Raw genomic sequence first — 24,830 nt, 5'->3', positions numbered from 1 at the left:
AAGACCGTGCACAGGTTTAACATCGGCAATGTCTTGGATCAGTACGTTCGCCAGCCCGGCCTGTGTCAGCAGTGGTCACGTCTTTATGTTTTCTGGCACCGGCGGCTGCTGCTAAGTTGAACTATGCTCTCTGGGCCGCCAGTTTTCTTCTCGCCGATAGCGGCTCTTCAGCTGAACCGTGCTCTATGGGCAGAGACCTGCCCCCGCGCCGTTACTGCTAGCTAGCCGGTAGTACCGCTCAGTTGAACCGGCCTCTGTGAGGCAGGTTGACCCAGCGCCCGGCAGCAGACCGCCGCGCCGGCCGGCCTGCCTGCCGATCAGTCGGGCTGGCCGGCCGCCGAACGGGCGGGCGTGCTGCCAGCTCCGCCCCCGCCCCCGCCCCCGTCCCCGCCCCGCCGGGCGGCCGGGTCAGACGGGATCCAGTCTCTGTCGCCAATAGGGAATGTATAGTGGTGCCTCCCCGGGAAAATGCTAATGACATTATGACCCCATCTTCCTTATGTAGATGCCAGAAAGGAAATGAAACAATTAAAAGAAATCGCCATGATGCTATCGAAAGGGCATCAATGCATTATACGAGTACGATAGGATAGATGCTTGTATATTGATAGAGACAAGTTGAAAAGCACGGAACAAATAGTGCATGGACGCGTTTCGATTGTTAAATCTTCATCAGCATGACATAATCACGTTTTCTTTGTGATCATGGCATATACCTCTACATACCGTATGTAGAGGTCTATGGATCATGTCATGCTGATAAATATTTAACAATCGAAACGCGTCCATGCACTATTTGTTCCGTGTTTTTCAGGATAGATGCTATGACGTGGTGTTTTCAAAACTAATTCAGAGTGAAGCTATTTTGGAGGATAAAAGGGTTGGATTCCGAAGTCTTCTTCTCAAACAAAAACAAATGTTGTTTTTCGGTTCCACTAACGGACCAAACTTTGTTCACTTTTTCTCTTACTAAAGTCGCACCGCTTATTTTCGTCTCTCTGCTAACGTTATTCTATTTCCAATTCACCGTCTGACGGTTATGGCTTCCTCCTCAGTCCCGGGACCGACCTGAAGCCAATGGCGGCGAGCGGATGACGCGGCGACTTCTGGTCAAGGTTGTGAAAGCGGCCGGACTCGGTGCCAGCAAAGGTGAGGACAGTGCTACACGGAAGCGTTTCTGCCCATTGAATTGGTCTGGCAGAGTGACGAGAGGTGATGGATTTCACGGAAGTGACTCTTTTTCCAACCGATGGGTTTTGGAAAGTGCTATGGAACGCATATCAAGACTTTACTGCAGACTTTTGACATCGAATATCACTTTGATGATTGCTAATGGTCTGGAGAAGATTAATGATTCTAAGCACATAGCCATGCCACTTTCTTTTAATTGATTCATATTCTATTTTTACTTTTTTATCAAACCGTTGGCACTGGTGCCAACCGCCAATATCAGGACACGGTGAAAGACAAACTGGCCTTACACCCACATCCGCGACCCACCATACATCACTAACCCCTGTCGTTGGTGACAGGCCTTTTTCTATGATAAATCGCTGATGGCAGCGTGCCGTCTGTCAGACTCGGCCGTTCCTGACACTTGTCCCTCCTATCCTCGGCCTCTCTCGGTCCGGCCGGGTCAGGGTGGGACGAGCAGGGACGGACGGCGTGTGGGACACCATCCCACCCACCGCCGCCCAGCTGCTGATCTTGGCTGGCTGCCTTCGACGGACGGTGGCAGGGCGGCGACGGGGCGGGGGCGGTGGCGGGGTGGCGGCAGGGCGCCGCGGCGGGGGCGGGGGCGGCGGTACAGGCGCCTTGTGATCGACCGCCTGGAGCCGCTGCTAGTCCGGGTACCTCTCTGATGCCAGCCGCCCTGTGAGGACGCCAACAACGATACCTGCGGTGTGGGCGCCAACGGAGAGCTCCACTGCAGTTTAGTAGCGCTATTTAACGATAAAGTTAGACGTTACGGGCGTGTGTATAACATAAAGGAAGCTATAAAGTGGATAGCGTCAACTTGAGTAACGTCTTGTCTCAGGGTGTTGGTAGTAAATCATATCTGGTTTGTTACCCTGATGTATATTTTTGCTTTGGATGATTGTGGCATCCTAAGGATGCCGCCTATCTTATCCCAAACGTGATACTTGGCTAGCACGGATACAAGCTAGATATTTAGCGTTTGTCTTCGCTGATAAATCAGTCCTCACACATTGTGCTCAGAATGAAATGATGCTCGTTATTCATTGTATGTTACCGGGTCATTCAGCGTGCTGCGGTGTTGAGACTGCCGTGTGGGGCGCCTTCTGACATCGATCTTTCCGCACCACCTCCGGCACCAGGGGGAGGGGGTGTTGGCAGCGGCGCGCTAACGCGCTGCTCCGAGCCGCTGAGTTATGACCCGGCGGGATGGACGGCCTTGTTAGAAGTTCAGGACGTTAGTCAGAGATGCAGACAACAGATGGGAGCCATTCAACGCTTCACGTGCGCTCGAAAATGTTGTCTGGCTCTTGGGAACTTTTGCGATCATTCGTTTTGGGGTTACGAGGGCAGGGTTGAATTCTTTAGGCGTACCATTTTGACGAATACCTATGCCTACCTACAAGAGCGGCGTCACCTACTGCATTTTCCCGTAAATAGCGGCGCATAATTTTATTGACGCATCGTGTATGGAATGTCTCTCCCACCTACATATGTCGTGGTCGGAATGGTATGTCGGCCCGTCAAATGTTTATCGCTGTGTGGTGCTCCCGGTTTACGTTAACTCGCGCCCGCACTGGGAATGGGGTTGTTGCTACCCGCGGCAGTTTTCTTAGATGTTCGCTGCTCTTTCGCGGGAAAGCTGCTTTTTGGTGTAGTTATCTTTGAACCTTGATCAATGTTCGCTGGAAATTTTGCATATGACATCTACTTTTTATATGCTCCCGTTTTCAAGAGCAAGTCACGGCGCATATTTTTATTGTTCTTGCGTATGAACTAAACGAGTTCATGTCTCATGTACTACTAATTACATTTATGTACTATCGATGCTCTGCATGCAACGCTTGACAGTCTACACCGAATGTGCGAAGACAAATTTATTTGAAAAAAAAAATCCCGTTTTCAGCCAGTACAGTGCTCAATATATTGGGGAAAGTTCAGCACCTCGCGTCAGGCACGCCGATCCTCTCCAAGAAGGGTGCGAAGATCAGTGGAACCGGACCCTTTTACTATGTGTGACCGGGACTGCGTGTCATGTTTCAGGCTGCAAGGAACCGTACTGCGAAATTGAAATGGACGAGCCGCCGCAAAAGTTCCAGACCGAGACGCGACTGGACACCGACCATCCGTTCTGGGATGAGGCATTCGTGTTGTGAGTAGACACGTTACCACAGAGGCTGTGCTGCAGCTGTCATTGCGCTTAGAATATTTATGTTGACCCCAAACCGGTGCCACTCCTGGTAGTCTTCATAAGACTTGGAATTTCATAATCATGTGTAATTAGCAAGCTTGTGGTTTGTAGCTCCTGGACCTTTTTCGTCAAATGATTTATACGATTTCAAATTAGAAGCTGCGATTCTGCAAGGTAGAAATGGGCTGTGGGTATTTTTCGCTTATAAAAAGTACTTTAAGAATAGTGCCTTTTAATAGCAATCATGCAAATGGCCTTGTAGTTAGTCGGACCTTCCTCGACCTAGGGCAGCCAGCCAGCCAGTCGGCCGGCCGGCCGGTCTGTCGGCCGGGCCGCACCCACCGGCGCCGGCCGGCCGCTGGGCGGCACACCGTGCCGGGAGGGCCAGGTGCGGCGGGTCCGACCGGCGCCCGCTGCCAGCCAGTCCGCTGTCGAAAACAAACACCGGCGTCTGAGCGAGGCCGGCGCCGCACAACACCTGTGTCGCTGCTTCCGCCTGCCGGTGGCTGTCACACACAAATACAGCTCAGCTCTGGCACGGGGCGAGGGAGGCGGTGGTCTGACAGTCATTAGTCATTAATCAAGTAAAAATCTGGTCACATGTCTATACGAGTAGTATTTGCAGCCTAATAATAGCGATTGCCTTGCAAAATGTGAATAACAGGCCGTTCAATACAGCCGATTTTATCCGTACCTATTACCGAAATGAAACAATGATAAACAATCAATAGATGATCGGCATTATGAAATATCTATTCCGAAGACCATTAAATGGTGATCCCTTTTGTCTGCTAATAAGCGGTGGTCGAATTGTTATAGACCAACAATAAAGACCAAGTAACGGTAAACGATTTTGGTAAAGTGCGCGCTGTGAATTTCAGTAATCCTGATTGTCATACCGTGCTCAGAGGCATACCTGCAATGACCAGCCTCCTCCTTCAGTCACTGTGTCTGCTCACCTGCCTGCAGTGTCTTCCGAGTCGCTGACTGTCCAATGTCCATGATGTCTGATGGCCTGCCCGCAGTGACTGTCCGATGACCTGCCCGCAGTGATCTGTATCTGACCCGGCTCCTCATTCGCTGACTGTGTCCGATGACCTGCCCTCAGCGACCTATCTCCCAACACAAGTGAGCTGCTGTTCGAGGTGTTCGACAAGCAGAAGGCGCGCGACACCAACTTCCTCGGCCTGGGCATAGTGGGCATCGAGGAGCTGCTGGTGAATCCCAGTCAGCGCCAGATCATACCGCTGCTCTCCAGGCCCTACGAGCAGGACCCCGTCTCCGGATCGCTCACCGTCGAGGTAAGACAACTGTGTGATTGTGAGCGAGCTAAATGCAACTTCGTAACCCTCATAATTCATTTTAACGCATTAAAGCTATCGAAACTCTTGGATCCATTAGATTCCGTCTATATCATTTCTCAATTTCCATCTATTTATTGTGCTCCATCTTTGTTTATGTGTCCAATGGTACTTGCTTGTTGACCAGACCGTTGGTTGTTTGCCGGTGTGTTTGTTCCAGTTTCTGTTTGTGGACGAGCACGGCGCACCGGTGGAGGAGGGGGGACTGCCACACCGCGTCACCCACACCTCGGAGCGGCTCCTGCACTCGGGAGAGATTCTGCAGACGACGCGTACCACCTACACGCGACCCGAGGGTGAGTAACGTCACTTACACTCGATCCGACTAACTAGGGTAGATGTTAGAATATAACTTGCATACGACCCGAGGGTACGTGACATCACATACATACGGCTTAAGTGACACGTCATCTACACAGGCCCCGATGGTAAGGTAGAACAGCATTCAAGAGTAAGAGCAGACGTCTCAGCAAAAGGCAATGTGTTTCGACGCCGATTGGATGTGTCAACACTGGACTCATTAGCCTTCAGCGAGCTGAACTAGCGTTGCACATTTCATTCTCCTATTTAAGCGCTCTTGCAGTAACTTTACTTATTCCACAGACGTGGATGACGGCAACTTTGTGAAGAGCATGGCGCTGAAGGACATGGACCTGAAGGCGCGGCCCAATGCCAAAAAGAGCACCCTCATCATCCACAGCTCCAAAAAGGTAGGATCTGGGTGGCTATGATCTGCACCCTGACAGCCGTCGTGGGTTGTGAGGTATATCCGCCTCGCTGTGCGGATTTTACCTTTAGTTGGTCAGACTGACGACCTCCCGATGTCAACGACCGGTGGCAAATCCTGTCTGCGACTGATCAGACCGTTTAAGATGAGGTACGAGGATCATGGCTGATTTTCTCAGTGTCCGTCGCATGTGAATTTGTGAGTTACAAACGCGTCTGTACGTAAAGCCAGCGCGGCTGCTGCGTGTGACATTGGCGCTGCTAACATTGTTCCATAATATTGAACTGCATATCTGAGAATAGCTTGCGATCGCTGAATGCATATGCCTGGCTGTTGTGAATTCGTCGATTTACATATGGCCTTGATGAATGATGATGCTAAATTTTTGCAAATAACCATCGCTATGTAAATGTCCGTCACCGTGCTAAGTGAATCGATGACATTTATTAGTTACGGTGGCCAACCCCGGCCGCTTTGACACGGCAGAGCATTGCAAGCGCCGTGTAACCAGCTCTCTCTCTCTCTCTCTCTCTCTCTCTCTCTCTCTCTCTCTCTCTCTCTCTCTCTCTCTCGTATATTCGTCTGTGTGTGATGCGTTCGTACTAACCAATCGCTCCCACCTTCGCCAGGAGCCGATTGCCCTGCCAACTGTGAAGGTGAGTTTTGAAGCGCCTCGTCAAAAGCTGACCCTCCCCTGTTATAGCGAACACCCTCCCTATGCTACCCTGCCTTCCCCTAAGGACCTCATGGGTAACTGTAGTGCCCCTCGCTAACTGGGTTGTAAGTACAGGCGCGAGTGCCAGACACTTTTGAGGCCCATGGATGGATATGAAGTGGAATAGTGTGCAGGTGGCCGTCGTAATTTTATAGATGCCAGCAGTGTCTAGACAATGGCGCGGCGATGGTAAATATTGATCGGCTTGGCTCGTGCCTTGGTATGGTAACGCTGAAACAGCTGTGTCGTGAGGTGGGCTCTATCGTCTAATTTGGCCACCGTTCTGTTGGGCAATGGCTTGAGCGTAATGGGGCTTATTACTCATCAAACAATTTTATTTCGTCCCACTTTGTGTGGCTCCCATCTTTGCTAGCTTTGATGCTCTGACCATATTTTTATTTAATTTCAATTTTATTTCGATTTTGGATCCTGCTGGGCCCTGCCAGCTGACAAAGCTATCGCATTGCTTCAACTCGGCCCCTTTTTTCCTAGGTTCAGCAGACTAGCTCGGGCCTGTGGGTGGAAGTGCCTCAGAAGGTTGGTACGGTGAATGTCACCACTGGCTGTCACATTCTCCGGGCCTCGGGTTTCAGCGGACCGCCTGTTCTGCACGCTCTGATGTCTCGGTGGGCCCGCTGATCGGTGTAGGGCGAGATGCGACCCCGGCTGGATGCCTCTGGTCTGGTTCCACCGGAGTCCTCTGCTCGGGTGTATGCTTGTTTAGAGGACTTCTGCGCGCCTTTCTTTTCCTTTGGTGTTGCTTCTATGGATGGGTGTATTATGTTTGCGGCGAACAGCACGCCTCGCCAAGGTTGACGGAGGCACGCTTCGCAACGGTTCTGTTCTTTATCGCACTCTACTATTTTCCGGGTTTCTTTTCGGTTACTCGGTACTGTACCGTTATCGGCACTTTCTACGAACGTCTCCGCTTAGCACCTCACGGATGGTGGGAATTGTCGCTCGCCTTCTTCACACTGTGAGAGTCGCACTGCGGGGGCCGGTGGATCTTTATCTGTCGCTGGCCCTGCCTGACTGCCACGGGTCCTGGCGGTCACAGCACTTACCGCTCGTCCGGCACGCCCCCTTCCGGACTCTGAGCCACGGCTGGTTCCTGGGACTACCAGTGGAGAGCTTTGGTAACTTGGCTCGTTGATTGGGTTCTCGAAGCCATGGTGGAGGGCTAGGATGCTCCGTAATTTTGATGTATCCTATGTCGAATAGAGAACTTGGTAGTCACTGTTCTTCTATGCGCTTTTATGTTTTTATGCTATTATGCAGGATGATCGGATTTTGTTGCATAAATGTTAAAGTTATTGTTGTCTTAAGTTGCCATAGATCCCGTCGTCGCAAGTTTGTGTCTCGCCCGGTCAGTAAAATGTGCCCGGTCTCATCGGACCGTACTCGCCTACCCGTTTTCACTCCTATGTTGTTTTTCAGTCTCATTTGTTCCCTTGTCATAACACCCCGCCTGTTCCTTTCATATCTGACCGCTACTGGCTTTCCAGCAGGATAACCTGGACGACTCGATACAGCTGTCCGACCCCGGCTCCGAGGGACAGGACGCGGCCCGCGGGGGCGCGCAGTCGGCATCAGGTGGGTGGGCACACACAGCCGCTCTTCGACATGGTTCTGCGGCAAAATACTGCACAGTGCACGCAGTCCATTCATGGCTACATACAATTTTTCATAAAAGGAGTAAGGACCCATTCGTCTTGTAGGTATTCCCATGGACTGTACCGCACATCTTACATGCTGCCGACTTTAGGTGTGTGTGTATGCATACGCACGAACACACACACCACTAGTTCATTGACTGACTGACGTCCCGTGCCCTGTCAGGTGACGAGGGCGCGCGCGGCCGGCGGCGCTCCAAGAAACGCTCCCTGTTCGGCACGCTACGCCGCCGGCTGGGCGGCAGCAAGTCTCGCAGTCAGTCCACCGAGCCTGGCGCGAGGCAGGACTGGGAGGACGAGCCGGGCCGCAGCGCCAGCCTGGACAGAGGCCACTACCTGACCGTGCCCGTGCCCGGTCAGTGACCTCGACCGGGGGAGGGGAGGGCTTTTGGGGAGCGGGTGCACGGGGGTTGGCAGGGGGCGGACATGGAGCTTGGCAGGACTGTTGGAGCTAGGGTGAGACACTAAATGCACGCTTTGACACCCGGCACTGTTGAAATTCACAGTCTTTTATACTCTTTTCAGTGTGTTTGGTAGGATGTGAACCCGAACTCGACTCCTCGTTCCTGAGCGTCCACATAAAACATGAATAGCTGATAACATTGAGACGGTGTGTTATGTTACCCTGCTGAAGTTGTAATTTGCTTGACACGCTCAGTTGTAATTTGCCTGGCACTCTCGCACCAAACTCAATGACCATTTAACACTCAGCACTCGTGCATACCTATCACATTTGGATGCTTATCTAACACAGCTTATTTGCCTATCTATTGGTTTTTGCTACTATTATCTGTGGCTTTTCCTATCCCTGATCTGCTAATTCTTGAATTGCTTGTACCGAGACCCACAGTATTCTCAAACCCCAATCATGCTAACAACTGCAGCAGCTAGTTAATACCGCTGGCGGCACCCTTCTTACCCCCTCGCTATCCCCCACTTACTCCTCGCTAACCCCCTCGCTACTCTCACACCCCGCACTAACATCGAGCTTCGACCGGTGCCGTGTCTTTAACAGGCGGCGGTGGCGGCACCGGTCCCCCAGTCGCAACGGCCGCAGCCGGAGACCGCCGGTCGCACCCCTGTCTCAGTGAGTTGTGCCCTCTGGAGATACGAGGGGAGGGAAGAGGGTGGCTATGAGGTACACCCTCCGTGGGATATGTAATGTAATGTAATGTAATGTATTTAATGAGACAATCCTCGATGTACTCGGGGCTATTACAGTCTCAGTTATGTAGTACAAAGCATGCAACATATGTACACAGCATTTCCTGCCCTATCATAAACCACGCCTAGGTTGCTGTAAAAAATAGCACATCTTATACACACACGAGACGAATCATCCACATTTAACAACAATCGCTCGATAGTCATTGCTCTAATAGTTCGGACATCGGACCACGTCACTCTTGCCCAGTCACGGTGCGACTGTCACATAGGTGGCTTACTAAGTGACTCCGGAAAGCTGGCGTCGAGCGTAACGTCAGATCATGTGGCAGCGCATTATACTGGCGAGGTGCACGACAGCAGAAACGCCTTCGTCCCATCTCTGTATGTGACATTGGTACGTACAATGTGTTGTTTTGTCTAGTATTGCGGTCACGGGTCTCTGAGCTTTTAATGAGATTTTCAGCCAGTGCTTCAGGTTCGCCTGCGCGACGTACTCTATGAACCATGCACATAGTGTGGTACTGGACGAGCTCATTAGCTTTCAACCAACCCAAACGTTGAAGCAGATCGGACACATGGTCAAATTTCTTGCGACGGAAAATGACTTTGGCGGCATAATTGATCACTTTCTGAATCCGAAGAAGATTTTTGTTTGTGGTATTACCATAAACGGATAAACAGTAGCGGATATGAGATAAAACTAAGGCATCCACTAGAATAGAAATGGTAGATGGCGGTAAATGGCCCCTCAGTTGCGACAATCCGGTAAGAATTCCGAAACAACGGTGCACAACAACAGAAACATGAGTGTCCCAGCTAAGGGCGCAGTCAAAATGAACTCCAAGATTCCTCGCTTCGGAAACAGGAGTCAAATTACAATTATTAAATTTTACAACATAGCTGGAAATGTTTCGCAAATTCTGTGGGCTACCTAACAAAATTAATTGAGTTTTCTCAGAATTAAGTTTGAGCCCGTTAGCTCGGAACCATGACCCCAGAGATTCCAACACTTGTTCCAGCCTGCTAACAACAAGATTGAATTCCGCCTTTTTACCACTGACTAAAATTTGTGTGTCATCTGCATACTGCATACCAAGGGATACCAAGGGGAGCTGGTGCTTGTACTCAGTACTTACCAGTGAGGAGCAACTGCTATGGCTATTCTGTTGTACGGTTGAGGATAAGTTTTGTCGCTTGTGTAGTTATGAAAAGATGGCTTGACTTTTGGACTAGAGAACGTATGTCAGTGCCTCATTGCGATGCATTTTCATGTTGATCGAACGGTAGAGCCAGTCGTAGCTTGTCACGTCACCAAGATCTTCTCTTCATGTCAGTAAGTTAGTGACTTACCATGTTTGAAGCTATGAACTGACCTACGTCACCACCCATTTATCACCGCGTCATCTGACCTGTGACCTGACGTGTCCTTCTGCGTGCCTCTGCACCAGGCGGCCGGCCGGGCGGACCGGACGACTCCAGCCTCAGTGATATGTCGGGCATCAGTAACGCCTCGAACCGAACCTACGTCAACGACCAGTCCTCGCTGGTGCTGGAGACGACCGAAAACGGCGTGCTCAAGTGAGTCGTGTCTCGAACCGCGCTGTATCGTTTCGCCCATGCAGTCCTTCATGCATCTTGGGCTAAAGACGTAAATTTTCCGACCTTACCTCTTATTACTCGTGCCATCCTTCCAATTTTATTGCTGCTCTGTACTTGCATTTTGTTCGTACCCCGCCACCAAACAATAGACAATTGACTGATTTTTTTTTTACGAGAATCAAGTTTAATCGGAACTTCAAAGGTCGATGTCGGATGTCTTTCTTTAAGTCTGCATCCCAAATATGTACTCATAGCATACGCTACGTCAAACCGTTGCGTACATAATATTCTCGTTCTTGACGTGCTTGATACCAGACATTTGCCTTCTGCACACAGGCATTATCTGGTTCCGAACAACCTGGCCAAGCGGGGCAAGTTGCGGAAGAAGGGCACCAAGCTGCACGTCTTCAACGAGCACGTGTTTGTCGCGCGTCACCTGCCGAGGTAAGTTGATCGCCGCCTGGCTGGGCTCAGTCTTAGTAGTCGAGTCAGTCCGGGAAGGGTTAGCAAGTAGCAACTGCCCCAGTTTTATACTGTTGGGCTGTGAACAGGGAGTTTTCAGTTGTTTACTGCGAAATAGCTGGGCTTAGATTCGCCGTGTCATATAGCTAAGGCGGCCGCTCTAATTGCTCTGAAAATTGATGTTGTGCTATGCGGCCAGTTCAGTTGCGCCGTGTTGCCTGTGTCTGTCACTGCGTGGTCCATAACTGACCTCCATTCGTCTATCACAGCGCGCTCTGCTCCGTCTGCTCCGTCAGAAGTCTGCCGCGCTGGGCACTGTGACCTGTGCATTCAGACATGTCTGTCACTGTGTTCCGTCCACTGACCTCCATTCGTCTGCCACAGCGCGCTGTGCTCGGTCTGCGAGAAGTCTCTGCCGCGCTGGCCACCGTGACCCGCTGTTAGTTCAGTTATGTCTGTCAGACTGTGTTGTCCGTCCACTGAATAAATCTCCCTCGCTGTCTGTCACAGCGCGCTCTGCTCTGTCTGTGAGAAGTCCCTGCCGCGCTGGCCACCGTGACCCGCTGTTAGTTCAGTTATGTCTGTCACTGTATGTTCCGCCCACTGATCTTCCTCACTGTCCACCGCAGCGCGCTCTGCTCCGTCTGTGAGAAGTCCCTGCCGCGCTGGCTCGGAAAGCAGGCCTACGAGTGCCGCAACTGCCAGGCCAAGGTGCACAAACAGTGCCATGTACGGGTGGAGACCATATGCCCCGAGAGTACCGTACATACGATGGAGCTGTAAGTACCGACAGAGGTGGGGAAGTCGGGGGAGTAAGCAGTCGGAGATGTCGGCAGCAGACCGAGGGGGCGTCAGAGAATGGGGCCACCGAGTATATCTTAGTTGGCTGGGTTCGTGTATCATGTCGAGTGCCCGTCATATCGATTTGAAGCTGACCTACGCACGGCTGGTGGTCGAATCGATAGGTTTCGCGAATAATGAAGATGGTAGTTATTTTTAACATGCTTCCTTTCTCAATCAGTTTTATTTTCCCGCTCCTGTCAGTATGTTGTATATCACTTAATTATGACGCGAATGGTCACTTGCATGTTCTCTGCTTTGTGAAACCGTTCCCAAATGATTTCTTCAAATATCTGAAAACGTTTCGCAGTTTTTCACCTTACACGTTTTCTTTCAGTGAATACCTGCAAACCATGGAAGACAAGCGGCAGAGGAACATGACCCGATAGGCACCATCCACGGCTGGGTGATCGGCCAAAGCAATCTGTCTGCCGGTCAGCGGAGGGCCGACTAGACTTCAATCTTCCCCATGATCATGGTTTTCGCCGACGATAATAATGTGCTACGCTTGTGTTCGTGAGACTTTTATATACTTCTATGATCTTGAAGGGCCGTATGATGCGAGCGCCGTCGCGTGGCTTTGTTTGAACCTCAGCTGAGATATTTGGCCGATAGGTTGTGCGAGGGGCGGGGCGAACGTGCCCCCGGGGTGGGTAGGAGCTCTGCTGCTTGGGCGGTTATAACCAAAGCGTGTCAATGTATGCCCGGGGTATGTGCCATTATCTGGATGTGGTTCATGTGTGAGCTTTTATAGTATCGGGCCCCGGCCCAGTTAGGCGTTTGGAAAGTAATTGCTCATCCGCTTCGTAGTGCAATAGTTGCCCTTTCTTCCTCATGCATATTTCCCAATGTCAGCGTCAGAGTCCCTCGCTTTTGCCGAGCCATGACTTGCTGCAACATGGCTAAACCATAGTAAAATGTCTGAGCCCGACTTACTGATCGTCCAAAGCACATGCCTGTTTGATCTCTGGAAAGCTGAAACGTCAGTTTAAGCTGCGAGCTGCCAAAAATAGGGGAGAGTGGGGTAAGATGCCCAGGGTGGGAAAGACGCCCCACCCCCTCTACCGGCGAAACAAAGAATCGAACCTGGAAATTAATGTTCTTAGCGTAAAGCGGAAGCCTACCTTGTTAGCTGCACAAAAATTTGCGAAGCTCAGTTGGGCAACGGCTGGCTGGTGATTGCATGTTTTTTATTTGCTGCTTTCAAAAAATATTTTGGTGTCAAAACATTGTAAATATCAAAGAAGGTAAATAATTTTTGAGTCCCTTGCTATAGTCGTGATACATTAACATGCGTGTACTGTGTCCCGAACAGTTTGTTTCAGGGTGTAGTTTTATGGCTAACAAACTGTACTGATTTAATGTTGCTTCGGTACCTTGGGGTAAGATGCCCCCTGTCTTGATGGGGAAAGACGCCCCCCTAAATCCGTAGGCTGTTCTTCAAGCAGCCCGTCAAATCATTTATTACATACTTGTGATGAGAGACAAAAGCCGATCTGGGACTATTGAGAGTCCAGTACGGTCGGGTGCTCCCCATGCCGGTCTCTCGGCACACACAGCGACTTTTTGGGCGGCATCTGACTCTGAGAGCCCTCACGACGGCCTCTGTGGGCCCCATTATTGGCTCCAGGGCCCCTCACGACATCCTTTGAGGGCTCCGACGTTGGCTCTACGGGCCGCGCTGGCATTTGAGGTTCCCACGATGGGCTCGAGGGCCCTCAAGCATCATGAAGACCTATAAGGGCCCCACAGTGGTCTCCGAACGCCACCACGGAGGCTTGTTTGGCCGCGCTGGACTATGATGGCCCTAACGATGACCTCTGAAGCCCCTTACGACTACTTGTGAGGGCCCTTACGATGACGTTTGGTGTCTACTGCAGTCTCGAAGGGACTACTGGTTCGTTCAGGCGATTCACGTGCCCATTTATGCCACTTATAGTGCAGGGGGCATCTTCCCCATCGCTAGGGGGCGTCTTTCCCACCCTGTGGGGTAAGATGCCCCCTTTCACTTCTTCAGGAAAATGCTTAATAGCAAAAGAAAGTTATCATATTTCAGGCACGAAAGTGTGATATTTTTGGATAAAAATGATGTCGGCTTCCGTTGAAACTCCAAGTTTTTGCTTTCCGATCGTCATTTTCGAATAATATATGACATAGTAAAACCCTGGGCATCTTTCCCCACTCTCCCCTACCATGAGTAGTCTGTGATGAGTGGGCAATCATTTAATCGAGCATGCATGCTGGGCTTGTTTAGGCCATTGACCTGCGTGTATGCCTTGAACCGAGGGCTGTTTTGCCTGTTGGCAGTGACGCGTGTGGCCGGCATAGTGAAACAGCTCAGCTGGTTACCCCCTAACCTGATGTGATATAACGTACTTAACGCGCGCTCCTCCCGTAACTTATCCAGTTCTCTTCCACCGCTGAATCTCTGTTGGCCAGCGCGCGGCACCGGGAGTGACCTGTGTAGATTTTCGTAACCTGTGTGACCTTATCCTGACCTGCAGCGCCGCTTGGCACGCGTTGGTGCACCTCTGCACTCCCTGGTGTGGGGAATTCACCTCCCCTAGTCTCCCCCCCCCCCCTCCCACCGTCGCTGTCCTCCCCCTGTGATTGACCTAGTCGCTACAGTGATCCATGTCTCTCTATATGTGTGTGCGTGGGTGTGAGGGTTTCTGTTTGGGCAAGGGTTCGCACGTGCCAATCGTCTTCCGCCGCCGCCGTGTTCCGCGCAGCGCCATCGGAGACAATTCTTGTAAACATGACAGTGAAGGGAGCCGCTGTCACGCCCTTCCTCGCATGGCAATACCCGGGTTGTGTCCGCGACGAATTAGGCATCTACAGCCAGTGTACGTGCTATTTGGATAACGTGAGATCTGACTTTTCTTTGAGGCTTTTGCAACGCGTCCGATTGCTTCGCTTGGGCTTGTGCAGATATGTGATGGTATAAGCAGTCACGAGTTAGTCATCCGCAATATTTGAAACTTTGAAGCCAAAGCTTGGTCCGCGGCAGTCTGAAGGTCTGATAAAGCTAGTGAAGTGGCTGTAGCTGCTTGGGTGGCTGGGGAAGGGGGTGGGTACCGCGCCGGCTGTCGGCGGTGTGGGTGCGTGCCGTGTGCCGGCGGCCCGCCGCGGGAGTGTTCTCTCAGCCGTGGCCCGTCTGTGTAGCCGGCCCCGGCGGCCGCGCGACGCCATTAACCCCGCTGACCCGCCTCGGTGTGTGTCCCAGTGCTCTGGGTCTGTCTCTGCTGTGGCCTAACTGCTCACGGTACTTGCCGCACCGCCCGACGGTCATTGGTGCAATAGACGCGCTATCCAGGACTGCCGTCTTTGACTGAGGAGGCCCGAACAGGTCAATATCAGAGTGTGTGTCGACAGATGACGAAACTAGAAAAGATTCTGGCTCAGCGGCCTCCGCATCAAACCAGGGAAGCCGATCTTGGCACAACTCACGAGTTTGGCACATCGCTGCTTAAAATGTAATCAAGAGGCGAATAATAATTTATTAGCCAATATCACGGACTAAGACAATAAATCATATCACTAAGCAGACCACAAATCATACGTGCAGACTACAGGCAGGCTTTTTCACACATCACACATTCGACCCGTTGGCGGCTCACGTTTTCTCAATCACACAGGTCCCGATACCGAGGATGGCGTGGCAGGCCTCTAGCGCTGAGGCCATCACACCTAGCCGGACCCTTCCACAGTCGACTAGACACTCCTCAGAGATCTCAGCTGGGTCGAGCGGGGCGGGTGTTGCCACCGGCGGGCCGGCGGTACCCTCACACAGGTAGGACGGTGTGAGCTCACTGAACTGCAGCCGGCCGCGGAGGTCTGCTCCGCTCACCAGGCCGCACACACAGCTGTGATCGGCAGCTGAGGAGGTCTCTGGCTCGGTCCGCCAGCCGTGGCCGTACGAGTCGTCCCGGTAGAGGAGCGGACTGCCGGCGATGGCCAGCGCGTTCTGTCGCAGCGTGTCGCAGAGGGCGTCCGTGACGGCGCGGGTGACGCGGTCCTGGCCAGCGGCCTGGAATGGGAGGGATGTGGGGTGTTAGCGAGGGCAGGGACGGGATGAAAAGCTTCTGACAGCCAAATTATTTTTGACTAGCCGTTCGCAACAGCGAAATGCCGGTTGCCACCAACGATTGCTTAGTCCGACGTGGTCTAAGCAATCTGTATGCTTAGTCTGTCTTGAATATTACGAGCTTTCCATACTGGAAACGTCGGTATGCTGTTTTCACAGTGAGGGTTAGCCCACGCGCCACATGTCTCATGGCGCATAACCGGACCCGGTTGCAATGTCAAGCTCGTTGCAATTGGGCGTGCACGGGAAATGTTCCAAATCGTTGACCACTTTAATAGCTCGTTTCCAATTTCGCGATTCATTTGGTCATGCTGACGCCTCTGGAATGCTAGCGCAATGACAGCGAGAATAGAGTAGCAGAGGGATAAGCTACGTAGTTAGCCAAAATTAGCCATAAATACAGCATGGCCCGGTGAATGATTTCCTTCTTATTTGTACATACTTCGGCTAGTCAAAATCTGCTAGCTGCTGAAGAGTTTGCCGGAGATTACAGTAGCGTCGACCAGCTCGGTTGAAAATTGATAGCTAAGTAACAACGTTGAAAAAAATAGATGACCTGCACAGCAGCTGCAAATCCAGACACACCTGAAAGGCTACGGTCCTTCTTTATACCAGCTGTCGTCATACGTTATCCAGACATCCGGACATACTCTGTCCCATGTCGTAAAATGACTTTGGCAATAGAACGTTAACGTGGAATGATATTGCAAACAAGAACGAAGTAGGAAGCACACATTCGCCAGGCTCCCTTGTTCTCTTCTAGCTTAGATGGAAGCCTCCTTGACTCCACCGACCGTCCAATATCCCGAACTGAGGTCACTCATAATGCAGAGTCCCAATTGAGCTCAATTGCGTGGAAGCAATCGCCGCTGTTCGGGATCGGGTCGCGCCAATCATCATGACCGAGCGGCGGGTTCCACCTGAGCGGCACGCTTCCGCTGTTCGGTGTTTCCGCCCGCCGGAAAAGGCGACCCACGAACTCAGCCGAACATGATTTCATGGCCGGCGAGCAATAGCAACAGCCCTACATTGCAGGCTAAGAGTTATTTCTTCAGCTAGCACGGGGCACATGGAGTCCACACTTTGTTTCCATGACATGAACAGCAGCAAAGCCATTCGGACACTTTGTCGCGAAACATTTGAATTCGCTTGCCGGTTGCTGTCTTTGAAGCACTTCCTGTCTCGAAATGGAGTGGTCGGTGGTCATGTGTACAAATGCACATTCAAAGTACTTTACTTTGACGGAAGCGCAGGACTGGAGAATGTGCCCTGCTATACGCATTCCGAAATTATACCTACTCATTGCCCACCACTGCAATTGACAAAGCCTATAAAATACAGTCATGTCATGACAAACCGGGATGCCATTTGATGGACCGGCGCTCGGCCCACCCCCGCGGCACGCCCTCTGCTGGCGACCCAATGTGACCGGATACGGGCCCGCGCAGGCCTATAAAAGGGCAGAGCGCCAGCCAGGGGCGCTCAGCAGACTGGTGTCGGCCACACCATGGAGCGCGTCCCAGTTCTGCTGCTGGCCCTGCTGGCTGCCGCCACCTCCGCCATCAGTGAGTAGGGGCGACCGAGCCGCACCGCGAGCCGGTACGATCTCCAGTGGGTTTTATCAAGCCATACGTGTTTCACGCATGTTAGCAGACACATTAGTAATGAAGGATGGTGCTCAGCCTCTGCAAATCCTTGTCTGAAGTAGACAAAGACTAAATTGTATAACGATAAGGAATGATTCCTAAAATATTAGCTGACGTTATGAATAGATATGAGAAAAGACACCAATAACCCATATTGACATCCATTGCAGATGTTTTTGCAGATGAAGTAGACGGATTTTTGCAGATTAAGTAGAAAGCAGGAATAGACAGGCACAAACTTTTCTGTTCTGTCTTAAATCGCTGGCACATGCAGGGCTAAGAAAGCCTTTGCATTTCATTTCCTTATATGATGCTAACCATTCTGCTGTTTCCTCATGTCTGCACAGATGTTTCCTTATATTAACCATTTCAAGCGACCTGTTTCACACTAAAAATAAAGTTTCTTTGATGTGTCAGGAAAACCTAATACTATCTCACATTTTCGGACGCATTGTGGAACATTTACCATGGCTGACCTAGATCTGACAGCGGACTCCTTTCCACTTCCCGTTCTCAGTGACGGCTCTAACAAAACTCCACCCACAGAAATCGCCGAGGATGAGACGGCCCAGCTGAAGCGAATTCTGGGCTCTCCGCTCACGCAGACGCTGGCCGACCAGCTCGGTCTGCAGCTGCCTGAAGTGCCTGAGTTCAACATCGACTTCCGCAGCGTCGACATCAACGCGCTGCTGGGCCAGGCGACCGACGTCGGCTGCGTGCCCGAGGGCGTGCAGGTCTCCGAGGCCGTTCAGAGCGCCGTGCAGCGCTGCGTCGGGCAGGCGTACCAGACGGCCGTCCGGAGGCCGCTGGCACGTCCCAACCGGCGACGAGGCAACCGGGCCGGCCGCCGCGGGCGCAGCCTCCTGGACGTCATCAAGCAGCGCGCTGTCAACAACGGCATGCTGATGGCGCGGCAGTGCATCCTGCGGGACCTCGAGCTCACCGGAGAGGACGGAGCACTCAACCAGACCTCGCTGGAGGCCATCATCGACGACATGACCGCCGACGACGAGTTCAAGACGAAGCTGAAGAGTCTGGTGGATGTCTGCTTCTTGTACACACCGGAGGTGATCACCCAAGGCGCGCAACGTCTCCAGTTCCAGCTGGCCTGCATCGGTAAGCTGACCAAGCTGGAATGCTCGCTGTCGGTCGCGGACACCGTGTCGCCCACAGTCGGCCTCATCATGCGCCTCAAGCATGGCAAGTGTCTGAAGGCCCTGCAGCCGCCGGCGCGAGCCGTGATGGCCCAGACTGCCTGTGCCGCCGAGGAGGTGTCCACACTGATGAGAGATCGCCTGGACGAGACAGCGACGAGCACCGGACGCCGACGCCGGCGCAACGCCGACATCATGTCCAAAATGCAGATGCCCAGTATGGAGAATATCGAGGAATTCCTTGGAACGGCCACCAAGCGCACCTGCCGGCAAACGCGCAGGGGCCGTCGCTGCACGACGACACGAGCCAAGCCGTCCGTCTCCCTGGAGCAGCTCAACGAGACGCTGGCCCGCGCGGAGGAGCTGTACGGACCTCTGGACGAGGCGTTCGCCAACGTTCCAGAGATGATGCTGGGCGCGGCCAGCTGCTGGCACACCACCATGGGCACGGAGGACGGCGCCGGTGGAGTGGACGTGGCCGCGCTGCAGACCCTGGCCGTCGAGGCGGAGGGTCCGGACATGATGCACGCCGCGCTCGCCGCCATCATCGACACCTGTGACAGCAGCGGTGCTGCGAGCAGCGTGGACAGCTTCGACGAGTGCTTCACTGAGCAGGCTGCCTACGCCTGCACCATGGTCCATATGCTGGCAGGCTGGGAAGAGAAGGCCACCCCTGCCCGGGGCTAAGGACGAGCGCAGCAATGTTCTGTTCTGCAGAACAGGTATGCGTTGTTCGTTTCCGATGGTTGGTACCGATCGTTCGTAACTATTGGCTAATGCAGCCGCACCGGCACAATGTTTGCTTCATACAACCGGCCAGTGTTCGCATTATTTGCTATTTACACAATCTAATCCGCACTTCGCATACTCGTTAAAATAAAATTGTCACCATTGAAAATTATTTTCATTTGGTTTTGCATCTTCCTGCATGTGTCATCACAAGTCACAAGCGAACATAGTGACGACACTTTTACGGATTTTTTTTGTTTGCTTATAAGTTTGTTCACTAGCTAGAGAAAACATCAACGTGATCAAATATACACTTAGAAGGATTAATAAATGTGGCGTCACTTTCGCCAAACTCATCTTAAGGCGTTGTAGACTGTATAATAATGATTCCCTGGATGACTGATTGTCGTAAACCAGCTCTCAGAAGACTGTTTCTCAGTAGCTGCACTGGTCCACTAAGCTCAGTATCTTTAAAAGCAGCTACGCCAATGAGTAAAAAAGGGGGAAAATTTGAACTCGTGAGTCAAGCTCCACGACACAGTTTGCAGACCATCAAATACTAATGCGATATTGATATTAGTGGACGATTTGGATACTTACGAGCTGAGCGAGTTGGCCGAGCAGCACCACCTCCAGACAGCCGCCGCCGGGCACCACCGCGGGCTCACCAAGTAGACAGCAGAGGGCGAACAGAGCCGACTCCAGCTGCCTCTGCAAACAGACGCACAACCAGGATTGGAGCACTCAAAGCTCAGTCGGTGAACAAAGCTGGCATACTCGTACACAGCTGCTCGAAAACTCGGGCATTGTAAGCGATACAGATAAATATGTCAGTAAATAAAAACGCTTGACGTAGATCACCGTGTGTAATACTGTAACTGTTTGAAAAAAAAAAACAGTTAAATATTTTGTTTTTACATTTTCAATGGGTTTAAATACAGGTTCATTTACAGGTTTACTAAACGCCGCATAACCTCCGCCCTACCCAGCTGAGTCCCGTCGACCCTTACCTCCAGTTCGTCCCTGAGCGGCTCCGGGTGGGCACAGTGCACCAGCAGGGTCACCACGGGCGAGTCAGCGCGGCGCAGCTCCGCGTACGGCCGGCCGCCCAGCGTCCGAACGACCACCGCGTGCAGACGGCCCACCAGCTCGGCAGGTCCTCCGTCTTCGGCGGAAAGTTCGGCGGCCACCTCCGACAGAAGACTGACGCCGGCTAATGGACGGGCGCCGCTCAGGCGTGTCAGCAGAGAGGCGCCCCGGGAACCCAGACGCTCCAGTACAGTGACGCCACGACCGGCCAGCGCTCGACGAAGTGATAAAGGAACTGTGCGCTGACATGCGATTACGTCTCCGGAGCGCAGCGGTAGCCGCATCAGCGCCGCCTGCCAGCGCTCAGCAGACAGAGGTCGGGTGGACATCTCGGCGGAAAGGCTCATCTCCATTCCATCCAGCGCCTCCTCGCCGTGCTCGCCCAGGTGTGGTGTGAACAGCAGGCAGCGGCGCCGGCCGCGCCCCGCGGCAGGAGGGTAGTCGTCCAGAGCCGGCTCGGGGACCAGCAGCGCCGGCACGGGCGCCGAGTCCAGCAGCTCACCGCTCGGTACTAGCTGCACGTGCACGTGGCCGAGCGCGGCGCGGTCGCCGACCGGCTCGGCGGGCACCACCAGCAGGAAGGCGCGCAGCAGCTGGAGCGACAGGTGGCGCCGCTCGGCGGCCGTCAGTGCCAGCAGACGCTTGGAGCGCAGCACGGTGTCGACCACGGCCAGCAGCTGCGGCACCTCCAGCTGCAGCCGCAGCTGCTGGGCGGCGGCCAGCCGGCGGCACTCCGCAGCCACCTCCCGCAGCGCGGCACGCACCCGGTGCCGCGGGCCGCTGGCCCGCAGCAGCCGCGCCAGCAGGCCGGCCAGCAGGGCACCGGTCGCCAGTCCGCCGTCCTTCCAGACGTCGGTCTGGTGCCGGACGGCGGCGGTGAGCAGCGCCAGGGGCGGCCGCGGCGCCGGCAGCGCGGCCAGCAGCCGCTCCGAGCTGGCCGTCACTGTCAGCAGACCCGTCTCCGAGCTGACCGCCGAGCCGCCACCGCCGCCCAGACCGCGCCGCAGCAGCGACTCCAGCGACGAGAAACCGGCCACCACTTCCACATCATTCAGGGAAACACAGGACACTGGCCTGGGCGCCACTTGCTCACGGGTCACTCCACTCTGTGAAAGAAGCAGAGTCTGGTCAACGGCTGCACAGCATGCTTAGCTAGCTATAACTGTTATATGCCCAGCATTTCTCTTACAATGTGCTAGACATCTTAGCATCAATTATGATTATTGGGACAGCACTACAGTCAACATCACTGTACATCAGTAAATGCTTGCACAGCTATTGCAGTCTCACTAGCAATAGGGTTGGCCTAACTTTGAAAGCTACTACTAATTCCATGCACATTGAAGTTATGGAGAATGCCACAAGTTACATGGTTGATCAGATTATTGGAATGAAATTGATAATTGAAGTTAAAAAGAACATGATAAAAATGTCATGATGACATCATGGAAATGAACATAAAAATGATAAAATGGCATGATAAAAATCACTTACTGATTTATTATGCCTACACACTTCTATTATGAAAACCACAATAGTACCGCCAGCTAATTTTAATGCAAACTTGAATAGGCATTTATCAAATATTTGACGAAGAAAGAAATCAATGCCAGATATGCTGTCATATTTAATGAAACATATATATATATATATATATATATATATATATATATATATATATATATATAATATAGCCAGCTGTAGGTAAGTGTCAACAACACATTTGATATTCTATATCCTAAGGCATGTTACATAACCTCAATGGAAAGAAGACAAACTAAAAAGATAATATTGAAGCAGTTTAAAGGAAAAGGGCCACCTTTAACATGGGGATTGAAACTGAGATAGCCATCTTGTAGCCCGTGTCCGAAAACCTAACTGTCTACCTCCTTACGGCCGATTTCGGCCTCCATTCGTAGTTATCGGCAATTTTAAAAGAAAATACGCCAGGAATGCGTGCTTATCCCAGGAATGCGTTCTTATCCGACAATACAGCCACCCGCGGCGAGGCTTTGGTTTTTTACCAATCAGCTCCAACCAGCTCAGCTTTAACCAATCAGCTTATCTGACACAATCCGACGAGTCTGTCTTCTGAACGCTGATTGGCTTGAGTGTGACGTCATCGCTATGCCATCATACAGTAGGTGCCGTAGAGAGTATCAACATAGTACCAATATGTTAAATAGTTTTAAATACTTTTTCGCGAATTGTGCACTTCTGGCACCAGTTTTAAAAAGAAAATGAAAAATAATAATGTCAAAATGAAAAACAACGATATCTTCATATTTCACGAAGGTGGCCCTTTTCCTTTAAGGTGCTATTGCTTGAAACTCTTCTTAAAATTTATTTAAGCTTTAACATCTAAATCTAAAATATTTGACCTAATTTGACCTGATTTAAGTAAAGTCTGATTTAAAGACAGACTAACAAAAGAGACTCAAAAGAAAACTTAAACTGATGCTGGCTATTTTTTTTTTTTATAAATTTAGTTCGAATGTTTGAATGGACGGATTGACAGAGCCGGAGCCCACGCTAAGCAGAGCTTGTTGCGTAGACCCCGACCCCTACCGTCCGATCGCGCAATTCCGGGTAACGGGAGAATTTGGATGCCAAAGTTTAACGTGCCCTTCAAAGCCGGACACGGCCTGTCCCACTCAACTGACTTCAACTGACTGCGGCTGCTCCCACCAACCGCAGACCATCCCCGTCAGGAGTCTCAAATATCGAGCGCCGGAGCGTCTCGAACCCGGGCTCTCACCACCGGGAGTCCAATGCTCTACCAACTGAGCTACGGGACAGGCTATGCTTAACACAACACAGTTACACATCTACCAATATGTTTGCCATGGTAGGTACCTTTAGATCAAATAAATTAATTTATTTTTATCTCTAGAATCATCAACTAGGCTAGGTATAAAACCAACAACACCAATGCAAAAGAACCTATTAATATAAATGTACCTAGTCACATAATACTAAAACCTTACCATATTCACTTATGCATCACCCAATACAGCAGGCCTATTCTTTCCTCATGGAGTCAACTTTCTCCAAAACAGCCTGTTCAATGTTCTTAGCTCCCTGAAACAAATACAGTGGTAGCATTACAAATAGCATATTGAGCTTGGTCAGTATAATGCAAGATACTTAAAGCTTATTAGGTGTGCATATTTTGTTACAAATGAACATATAATTATATGATAAGAAAAAGAAGAGCAGGTTAAAAATAACACAGTGCACGGGGGAGCTAGCTCTGAACGCTATGAACAACAAACAAGGTCGCATGATATGAAATCGTTAAGCCTACGTAATCCTTACAATGATGAGAGGCAGATCCTTCCTCTGCTCCTTTGGCACAAACATATCTTGATTTTGAATCCAGGTCCATCCCATATGAAGTCCAATCAAAGATGGTATGCCTACTATCATAACCAAGTTTTTGTGTACAAACTGACGAGCCTTGTCCATTACAATAAATGTAATATTACAAGTGTTGCCTTTACACAGTGTTGACTAGCTCGGAACTAAAAAATCGTATGCTAGGATGCCTGCTAAATGACAGCGCACATTTCCACAATTATTTGGTTTTAATTATATAACACTTGATAACATCATAATAAACGCCGCACACTCTGGCCCAAGCCGTAGCGAATTTCACCTCAAACTATTCATTTGGGATGGACCTCTTGTCACGTGACTTGTAAATTTTCCCTAATTTATTCCTATTTTTAGCTATAATTAAGAGCAAGTTTTATAAACTGTATCAAAATTCACAGAAATTGAAGCCTTTTTGGTTAAAATTACTCAACAAGCTGCTTTTAAATGTTTTGTAAATAAATATATATCACGAGGCCATGGGTCAAGGCACAGCGATGTAAACGAACTACAGACCCTAAAAAGCTGCTAAAAACCACAAACTAATTCAGCATTCCTAACGATAACACCCATGCCTAAGTATTTATGAAGCCAGCCTTTTTCCTCAAACGGTCACCCAGTCCGTCGTTTCCATCCTCAGGACGTTCAAACCCCTCTCCTCCACTCCGCAACTCTCAGTCCGGGCTGGACAGGCAACTTTACCTGATGCGGGCGGCTCCCTTGGAGCCAGGGGCGGATCCAAGGGGGGGGGGGGTCACATGGGTCATGGCCCCCCCCCTTGAGGCCCGGGGGCCCAAAGACCTTCCAGGGGCATCACC

The 24,830-nt window shown here is 51.4% G+C and overlaps 3 protein-coding genes across 13 annotated transcripts in view; 2 read left to right on the top strand and 1 right to left on the bottom strand.

Annotated features, from left to right (window-relative positions):
• LOC122370689 (phospholipid transfer protein C2CD2L-like) overlaps window positions 1–15,247 on the top strand; it is a 33,995-nt gene extending 18,748 nt beyond the window's left edge. The window contains exons 5-18 of one of the 11 annotated variants that reach the window (XR_006254594.1): window positions 1,056–1,149; window positions 3,241–3,349; window positions 4,497–4,689; window positions 4,910–5,045; window positions 5,353–5,459; window positions 6,106–6,132; window positions 7,697–7,784; window positions 8,031–8,219; window positions 8,880–8,951; window positions 10,480–10,609; window positions 10,967–11,074; window positions 11,722–11,871; window positions 12,270–12,942; window positions 14,122–15,247. Coding sequence is in view for 10 of the 11 variants with exons in the window: in XM_043346518.1 (XP_043202453.1) it covers window positions 1,056–1,149; window positions 3,241–3,349; window positions 4,497–4,689; window positions 4,910–5,045; window positions 5,353–5,459; window positions 6,106–6,132; window positions 6,684–6,728; window positions 7,697–7,784; window positions 8,031–8,219; window positions 8,880–8,951; window positions 10,480–10,609; window positions 10,967–11,074; window positions 11,722–11,871; window positions 12,270–12,321 (1,500 nt within the window). In the remaining variant the exon portion in view is untranslated. Of the gene's footprint in view, window positions 1–1,055; window positions 1,150–3,240; window positions 3,350–4,496; window positions 4,690–4,909; window positions 5,046–5,352; window positions 5,460–6,105; window positions 6,133–6,683; window positions 6,729–7,696; window positions 7,785–8,030; window positions 8,220–8,879; window positions 8,952–10,479; window positions 10,610–10,966; window positions 11,075–11,476; window positions 11,541–11,721; window positions 11,872–12,269; window positions 13,144–14,121 lie in introns of those variants that run through there. The other 10 variants (XM_043346518.1, XM_043346512.1, XM_043346519.1 and 7 more) reach the window with 10 other exon arrangements.
• A 165-nt stretch (window positions 15,248–15,412) lies between these two features.
• On the bottom strand, window positions 15,413–24,298 carry LOC122370697 (McKusick-Kaufman/Bardet-Biedl syndromes putative chaperonin-like). Its single transcript, XM_043346534.1, has 5 exons — window positions 23,956–24,298; window positions 23,625–23,718; window positions 20,559–21,743; window positions 20,149–20,259; window positions 15,413–15,962 (listed from the first exon to the last, which is right to left on the bottom strand). The coding sequence occupies exons 2-5, from the start codon at window positions 23,625–23,627 to the stop codon at window positions 15,549–15,551; spliced, it is 1,713 nt and encodes a 570-aa protein (XP_043202469.1). The 5' UTR covers window positions 23,628–23,718; window positions 23,956–24,298; the 3' UTR covers window positions 15,413–15,548.
• On the top strand, window positions 16,449–19,785 carry LOC122370698. The gene is made up of 2 exons (XM_043346535.1): window positions 16,449–17,584; window positions 18,212–19,785. Exons 1-2 carry the CDS (start codon window positions 17,527–17,529, stop codon window positions 19,504–19,506), a joined length of 1,353 nt encoding a protein of 450 aa, XP_043202470.1. The 5' UTR covers window positions 16,449–17,526; the 3' UTR covers window positions 19,507–19,785.
• Window positions 24,299–24,830: the final 532 nt, after the last annotated feature.

This window comes from Amphibalanus amphitrite, unplaced genomic scaffold, assembly GCF_019059575.1.
Source record: "Amphibalanus amphitrite isolate SeventyFive unplaced genomic scaffold, NRLGWU_Aamphi_draft 001160F_arrow, whole genome shotgun sequence".
Classification (NCBI taxonomy): Eukaryota; Metazoa; Arthropoda; class Thecostraca; order Balanomorpha; family Balanidae; genus Amphibalanus; species Amphibalanus amphitrite.
This window is presented reverse-complemented; position numbering and strand designations above follow the sequence as displayed.

Bases quoted from the DNA above. Each gene is read 5' to 3' on its own strand.
- LOC122370698 (XM_043346535.1), top strand. From the start codon at position 17,527: ATGGAGCGCGTCCCAGTTCTGCTGCTGGCCCTGCTGGCTGCCGCCACC. The intron at 17,585-18,211 runs GTGAGTAGGGGC...CTCCACCCACAG, and splicing joins TGCCGCCACCTCCGCCATCA to AAATCGCCGAGGATGAGACG.
- LOC122370697 (XM_043346534.1), bottom strand. The intron at 20,260-20,558 runs GTAAGGGTCGAC...GTCTGTTTGCAG, and splicing joins CGCTCAGGGACGAACTGGAG to AGGCAGCTGGAGTCGGCTCT. The intron at 15,963-20,148 runs GTAAGTATCCAA...CTCCCATTCCAG, and splicing joins TCGGCCAACTCGCTCAGCTC to GCCGCTGGCCAGGACCGCGT.